The 8,558-nt window shown below is 36.9% G+C and overlaps 1 protein-coding gene across 1 annotated transcript in view; it reads left to right on the top strand.

Annotated features, from left to right (window-relative positions):
* Positions 1–769: 769 nt before the first annotated feature.
* LIPI (lipase I) overlaps positions 770–8,558 on the top strand; it is a 68,177-nt gene continuing 60,388 nt past the window's right edge. Inside the window, exons 1-4 of the mRNA XM_006773946.1 lie at positions 770–842; positions 1,727–2,109; positions 4,808–4,916; positions 8,052–8,153. Coding sequence (XP_006774009.1) covers positions 770–842; positions 1,727–2,109; positions 4,808–4,916; positions 8,052–8,153 — 667 coding nt within the window. The remainder of the gene's footprint in view (positions 843–1,726; positions 2,110–4,807; positions 4,917–8,051; positions 8,154–8,558) is intronic.

Genomic DNA, 8,558 nt, shown 5'->3' with positions numbered 1-8,558 from the left:
GTGCACAGGTGGGGGCCTGCTGGATTGTCCTGAAGGGTGTTTCGGATCAGAGTGGGGGTCCTGCTTGGGTGGCCGGCCAGACTGGGTGAGGGGCTGATGGCTGTTTGCAGCTGGTCACACCCCCTTCAGGATGGGGGTCCCCACTGGGGTACCTGACCAGTCTGGGTGAGAGGCTGAGGGCTGTTTTCAGGCTGGCCTGCGACTGAAGCTCCCAGCCTCTCCTTTTTTTCTTTTTTCTTTTTTCTCTGGGATTTATTTACCTTCCATAATTGAAACTCTGTTGCCATCACTGGTGCTCCCAGCTCTGAGGCCACAACTGGCTGAAAGCAGGTATCTGGGGTTTGTTTAGCTTCTATAATCGAAACTTTGTTGCTTTTGGAGCTGTTGCTTTCGGAGCTTAGAGTTGGGCCACAGCAGGTGGGGAACCTTGGCTTCCTCCATCACCAGAGCAAGCAAACCTCCTGCTCGCTTCAGCTGCGTGGCTGTCGGCTGCCATCTTTGTTGGCAGTTAATTTGCATATCTTGCTGATTAGCCAATGGGAAGAGTAGCGGAGGTATGGTTAATTGCCCCTTTGTCTTTTTTAGATAGGATATTTATAGTTATCAAATATCCTATATAATAAAAGAGAAACATGTAAATTAACCATCCCTCTGCTATGCTTACTAGCCAATCAGAGTGAGTATGCAAATTAACCTGACAAAGATGGCAGGTTAATTTGCATACACAGGCACCTGGCAGCCAGGGCCATGCTGGGAAAGTTCTGGCCCCATGGCCGCTTGCTCGCACACTGGCGCTGGGGAGCCAGGAGCAGGGTGGCACGTGCAGACTCTGGGGATCCAGGGTCAGGCAGCGTGTGTGGAAGCTGGGGATGGGGCCTGGAGTGCAGGAGCAGGCACCAGAGCCAAAAGGCCTCTGTCCCCAGGACAGTCTAGATAGGTAGGTAGGAGGATAGATAAGATGAACATATCCATGAGAAGACTTATAAGAGGATATTTAAAGTGTCTTACATTTTGGTGTGCTTATGCTTTAACCCTGTGATTAATGTCTTTACATTTAATATTATTGCTTATTTTATTGATATAAATCCTAGAAATAAAATCAGGAAGAATAAATATTTTAAGATTATCTGTGTGATATACACACACATGTAAAATGTCAAAAGGATGCTGTATTATCAGTATCCATGTAAATGAATATTTGTTACATTTATCCTCACAAATATTGAGTATTAAAATGACTTTTCTACTATTGCTTAATTTGGTAGGAAGAAAAAGATAACTTATTGTTTTGATTTGTATTTATTTGATCCCTAGTCAGTTAAAATATATTTTTTCTAATGCTTATCCATATGTAACTATTTTCTGCAGAATAACAGTTAAAGCTCATAATCAACTTACCTACTTTTATTGCTGTTCACACTTTATTAATAATAATAATTTTACTCAAACTATTGCTACTAGTATATTGTACAGATAAAAATAATTCTTAATTTTAATCAATTTTATTTATTTCTATATTTTATAGTAAATTTTGAATAATTCTAGTTCAAAAATTCATTTTACATAATCAGCAAATCAACATTGTAGTTACTCGGTAAATTGTGTTGAAGTGCTAATGAAATTAAATTCTCCCCACCCTTCAAGTTCAATCTTGCTTTTTGCAAGAGCAATGGGAATGGAATCAAATACTATATCAGTATTCAGCTTGACTGATTTTTTTTTTCAGAGAATAAAAGACCATGCCTTAAATTTTCAAAGCTATCAATAAAGGATTCCTTCAGTGATTTGTTTAATCCCCAAGTGGAGATGTTTTTGTTAATGTATACAAAGAACAACCTAAACTGTCCTGAGCCACTGTTGGAGCAGGATGATTCACTTAATGTTAAGTTCAACACAAGTAAGAAAACAGTCTGGCTTATTCATGGATACAGACCACTGAGCTCCATTCCATCATGGCTTCAGAACTTTGTAAGGACTTTGAATCATCATGATGTGAATATAGTTGTAGTGAACTGGATCCGGGGTGCTACAACGTTAATTTACAGTAGAGCCGTTAGAAACACCAGAAAAGTTGCTGTGAATTTGAGTGAGTGCATTCAGAAGCTGTTGGTAAGTCTGGAATGTTATGTATTATATACATTATACAATATACAGTAACTTATGCAAGACTACAAACTGTTAAAGAATGCTTTTTTCATATTTTAGTGCTTAATGCTTTTTTCTCAGAATTCAGAATTATTGCTTGATATGCTAATGTATGCAGCCATCCTTTTTTGTTTATGTAAATGGATAATTTTATGCCTAGACATGACCTGTCTTAATTTAAAAAAAATATGTTAAAGACTAAGTTATTGTGTTTTATCTTTTAGGATTTTAACTTTTTAACTCTATACAGATTTCAGGATAAAGTAATGATTCTATATAGACATAGGGAATAAACTATATAATCATTAGAGACTTTAAATAGTTTTTCTAATGTATGGCTAGTATGTTTATAGTTTATAGTTAATCAAGTGTGAATTGGTAAAAATTAGAGAAAAACAACTGAAAAGTAGCTTATTTCTGCCAACCTTGGAGGCAGGTCTTAGTTTCATTCATATTTGTCCAGCATTTTGGTCTAGGGTTGGGTGAGTGAAATAAATTCAGGACAGTTTTAGGTCATCTGCCTTTACTAAGTCAATCCATATGGAGATCCATGTCTGTTCCAGAGATAGGTGGTGGTGATGGGCACTCGAGAGAAAGAAGGATATTTGATTTGGGGGACATTCATAGCCTTGAAATCTGCCTTTGAATTGTGTTATGCTTAACTTCCAAGTCTGCTCAAATTGAGCAAGCATGTCACATCCAAGTAGTTACATGCAGTGGTTAGGAGCTAGATTGGAGGGTTTCAAAGACAAATCCATCTCATCATCTGTGTGACTTTGAGCAATTGCTTAAGCTCTCTGCCTCATTTACTTAGCTATACATTTGGAATAACAAGACATTATATCAATATTTAACTTTTAAATAAAATTAATTCTTAACCAGTGCCTGCTATATAATAATCATTGGCAAAAATCATTTATCCTAATTAATATTTATATACTTAAATGTGGACAAACCCAAACCATCCCTCTAGAGAGAGGTAATTGATGCACCTGTTTTTATGGATAGTCTATGATTTTCATAATTGATTGTTTTCCTTACAGCAGTGCTCTTTAATTAACATGCACCTTAAAGTATTGAAAATGTGAATGTGAAATAGAAAAATTTAGGAAAATTTGTAGTTTTGATATGTTTCAAATTTAGGAAAATTTGTAGTTTAGATATGTTTCTAAGAGTGGCTTTGCTTGCAAAAGCTTCATATTAAGGGGAAGAGATGAAAGGACCAGTAGCACTAAACTTGAGAGTGACACTCCCTCAGGTTTCTGGGCACTGCTCTGAAAATTTTGAAGAAAATTATCACCCGGAGCTTGGAAAGCCTACGTCTAATTTCTCATTAGAAGTAAATGCTCTATATCTTCAATAAGCCATTGGATGTGTCACTGTGTAAAATGGACCCTCACTTGCTTCTTGAGAACTTGGGGGAAGAAATTCTCCCTCATTTAAGCTTTTAATTGGCCTCCTCCCCCACCAAGGAGGGGTGTTTGAAGCTCAGAGAGGAGTCTAAAATTTGGGCTTGAAAGATCAGATTTCATTGTTTTTTGATGTGATCTGGGGAAATCACTCAAAAACCATGAGTGATTTATCATCTCTGAAATGAGGATGATGATTCACACTGTTCAGTCTTCCAAGAATATTTGACACAATCTGATGAGAATATATTTTGGAGTTAAACAGACTTGGACTAGAAGTACACATTTTTCCCTTTTAGAAATAGTACATTTGGCTTTGGGCAACTTAAGATCAAATATTTACTCTGCATTTATACATTCTAGGAAAAATAGGATAACAATAAATGACTCACAGAGCTAGTGTAAATATTAAATTTGAGATTTATAAAGCACTTGTCAAGGTAGCTAGTACAAAGTAAATCCCCAATAATGTCTAATTATTATTGTTATACAATGATTTACTAATTAAATGTGTTATTTTGCATATATTATTCTAGATAATAGGTGGCAGAGGTTATATATATACAGCCCCCTGGTGGTCAGCGTGCTCCCACAGCCAACTTCCCCAGGCTGGCCAACCTTCCACAGTCCCTTCCCCCAGCTCCCAGGCTGGGACAGGGAACTGGGGGTGAGTGGCGGTGGACGCAGCCCCTTTTCCAAGGGGGCTGAGGGACAGCTCCCTCCTTGGGGCCAGTGGCCAACCTCCTGTGCCCTGTCCCTCCCCCCAGCCAGCAGGCCCTGATTGACCCGCCTGCCCGCCTTGGTGGTGGCATGGTGGCGAGGGAAGGAGGAGGGGGGAGGTGGGGAACCGCACAGTGGCCAGGCGCTGATGATCAGCATCCAGCATCTGTTCCTTCTGCGCCCAGCCAGGCGACCATCACCTCCTCTCTGGCCCGGCCCTGATCCGCCTGGCCTCAATTGTTCCTGATCGCCAACCAGGCCTAAGGACCCCACCGGTGCATGTATTTCGTGCACCAGGCCTCTAGTTTTTAAGTAAAAATTTAATGTAATTATTAACAATGTGTAGAGAAAAATCAGATATTTCATGGAAGAAGTTGAACAAAGATAGTTGTTTTAAAATTATAAAATCTTATTTTCTATCTTTTAGAAATGGATTAAACTACAAAAAATAACAAATTTTAGAATATTGATGCAAAAGGTATAATTTGTGATTTTATGAAATGAAAACTGTAACATTGCACTTTCTATTGCAGAAGCATGGAGCATCTCTTGATAATTTTCATTTCATAGGTATGAGTTTAGGGGCTCATATTAGTGGATTTGTTGGAAAGCTATTTCAAGGTCAACTTGGAAGAATAACAGGTAAAAATGTTTAAATAAAATTAATGTGTTTGCATATATTTAAGCATCAGAAATTACTTTATTTAAACTTTAATAGATATAATATTTAAGCCATAAAAATAATGCACAAATATTTATTTTTTTCTATATTATATTCAAACGTTAGTATTTATTTTAGTTAGATTTAAAAGTCTTGTTTGGTTCTTAGATGAGCATATTACCCTTATAGTATTGAAAAGAATCAGATCAACTTCTGCAGCCCCATTTGAATTTTAAAAACACGTTATAACAATACAAAGAAAAAGTTGTTCCATTAAATATAAAGCTTTTTAACTGAAAATATAATAACGTGCTATATTTAATTTCAAAGAATTTGATGTATTTCAATACTTTTAAAAATTTTACTGGAACAATAGGAGAGTTGGGAGTTGGTATTTAAATTTAAGGGATTCCAGATCCTCTCATATTTTCATAACAAAGTTACCTCATCCGGTAAGCTTGATTACCAAATAATGCTGACATGGATTTTCATGCTTCCCTTTAGGAATGCTGGTGAAATTTTTTAGAATTACAGATTTTCTTTGTACTGGAAGACTTCCATTTATGGTAGGGATGAATTGGCCATAAGGCCACAGAGCATGGCTGCATAGGTTGAGCTCTGTACATCTCTAGGATACGATGGAAATGGTGCTCCCTTGAGTTCTTGTGTCCTAAACCACTCAGCACAGCCACCCATCATGGGACAATCAGGGCCATCTGGTCTTCCTACCTCTGAGGTGTAGCCTAATTAGTGAAAGAATTTGAATTTGGACGCAGGGCTTCTTTTTCTCTGCTTGCCATCTTCTACAAGCATGTATCAGTTTTCTGGGGACAGTGGCGGAAGTGGCTTAGCTAGGCAGGGCAACATGCTTCCACTCTGTTAGTGTAGAGTTGTTACTGGAAGGTGGCATCCAGTTTCTCTCTCTGCTTGCAATGCCATCCAGCCAGTAAGGCCCCATTTCTCAGCACCAAGCGGTCTAGGGGTCCAAGTGGTTTTCCAGACCTCACAGTTGACCTAAGTGCCAGTCAGTGAGTATTTCATTTTAATTTTTTATTATTTTTAATGTTTATTTTTCAATTACAATTATATAATTTTCAGGTATACAGTATAGTGGTTAGATGGCTATATAATTTCGAAGTGACCTCCTCCAATAATTTTATTACTCACCTGCCTCTAGAATAATGGTGATTTGAGAACTGGTAGGATATTATCCCTCCCCAACCAGCTTAGCTTTTTAAGAATTAAGGAGATTGACGTCTATAGAAGATTTTTAATAATTTCAAGTGTAAATAAAAGGTAATAGAGTTTTTAGAGAAGTTAAGCAAAAGGGGGAGAGGAGTGGATAACTAGTACAGATTGTTAGGATGTTTACAAGCCTTTAGTATACCTTTCTTACCTTGATCAGTTTTAGTGTCATTCTCATTATACAGATGTGAAAACTGAGGTTAATTGAATGAATGTGAAAGTGTTAAAAAGTTAGCAACAGCTAAACCAGAATTTACACGAAGGTCTCTAGCAGCCAAAGCCCATATTTTTTTTTTCAATCGCCATGCTAACTCAGTTTCAACTGGTGGTAAACCTACTTTATTTTAAGGTGTGTTTAATCACATATTAGTCCAATTTAAAAGATTATACATGTCAAGCAATTATGAAAGTTTACAAGTCCAGGAAATGTGGTGCTTCTACATCAGAATCACTTATAGAAAGAGAGAATTTTCTGCCTTTTTCATTAAGTTGGCTAAATAAACAAGAATAATAGAAGGGCCTGAGATAATCAACATTATATTTTACTTTAAAAATCTCTTTTTAAGATGATGTGTCTTCCATTGTGTATATCTTATCAAGGCATTGACTTTTATCTCCTCCCTCCTTTTTTTGGCACTATCCAGAAGATCATGAGCCTAGACCAGTGATGGCGAACCTATGACACGCGTGTCAGAGGTGACACGCGAACTCATTTTTTTGGTTGATTTTTCTTTGTTAAATGGCATTGAAATATATAAAATAATTATAAAAATATAAATCTTTGTTTTACTATGGTTTCAAATATCAAAAAATTTCTATATGTGACCCAGCATCAGAGTTAAGTAAGGGTTTTTCAAAATGCTGACACACCGAGCTCAAAAGGTTCACCATCACTGGCCTAGACTTTTTACTTAGAATTTAAAATATATCAGAAATGTATTCATATTTCATGGAACTTTTAATATATTTTTCTTATGTGTGTGGTAAACTTTTGTGAGAAGTAAATGATAAAAAAATGTTTATTTAAATATAAAACAGTAAAAAATGTATTTCATCCCACAGCTCAAATTACATCTGATGCCTAACATTATTTTAGACCTATAGATAGACCCAGGATGAACTAATAATGCACAGGATTGGGATTAATTTTCCCCCTTCACAAGTTGTAGTAGTTATTTATTATTAAAGTTCTAACATTTTTTCCTAATTACTTCTTAAATAAAATTGCTAAAACCTACAATATTTTGTTGAGGCATCTCTAGTGATACCTAATACTGTATTGTTGATAAACTCTGAAAATTGGTAAAAAGTATCCTATAAAATAAAACCCTAATATGCAAATAAACCAAATGGTGGAATGACCAGTCTCTATGACAAGTACTGACCACCAGGGGGCAAACGCTCAAGGCAGGAGCTGCCCCCTGTGGTCAGTGGAAGTGCCGCTCAGTCAGAGGCCAGGCTTATGGCTGGTGAGCCCAGCAGCAGTGGTGGGAGCCTCTCCCACCTCTGCTACAGGTAGGCAGTAATGAGAGAGGAGTACAAGACTGAGAGCCCCGGACTGCGAGAGGGGTGTCTGACTGCTGGCTTAGGCCCAATCCCCTAACCTGGCAGGTGGACATCTGCCTCGGTGTCCCAGACTGTGAGAAGGCACAGGCCTACGAATTTCATGCACTGGGCCTCTAGTTATTAACATAGTAAAGATACTTGCTATTCATCCAATTTTATTTATCTTTAAATTTGTTTTTAGACAGATTTAAGCTAAAACTATAGAGGTTTATATTTATGATGTTATAATAATGCAAACATATGATCTGGTGAACATTATAGTAGAACTTGAATAAGAGATTTATAGTTTCTTTGTTGAATTTCAGGACTTGACCCTGCTGGGCCAGCATTCTCTGGAAAACCATCAAACGACAGATTACATTACACTGATGCAAAGTTTGTGGATGTCATCCATTCTGATACTGATGGTAACAATGCAGAATTTATTGATCAATTATTTGAAAATGAAAAAAGGGATGTAGACACTTAGAAAGGAGAACCTAAGAAGAGAAAGAGTAGGAGATAAAGTGATGATACATCTGTAACTATGTAGTGAGTGTATTTACCACAAGCTGTATTTTTTGGAGTTAGTGAAATCCTGTGGTGTCTATTGGCACTCTTTGTTTTCAGTGTCCCAACTTCAGGTTTCAAGAACTATCATGACATCCAAAAAAAAAAATTAAAAATTATAAAAAATATTTCATCTTGATTATTTTATAGAGAGTTTTATTGTTTTGATCATGATTTTCTCCCTGCATATTGTATTTAAGTTACTGTTCTCTCCACTCATTTCTTAGTTTTATCAACTAGAACTGAGCACAGCAATTCAGGCA

Source organism: Myotis davidii, unplaced genomic scaffold (genome assembly GCF_000327345.1).
Source record: "Myotis davidii unplaced genomic scaffold, ASM32734v1 scaffold24, whole genome shotgun sequence".
NCBI classification, from domain to species: domain Eukaryota; kingdom Metazoa; phylum Chordata; class Mammalia; order Chiroptera; family Vespertilionidae; genus Myotis; species Myotis davidii.
The sequence above is the reverse complement of the archived record's forward strand: the minus strand, read 5'-3'. Positions and strand labels throughout refer to the sequence as shown.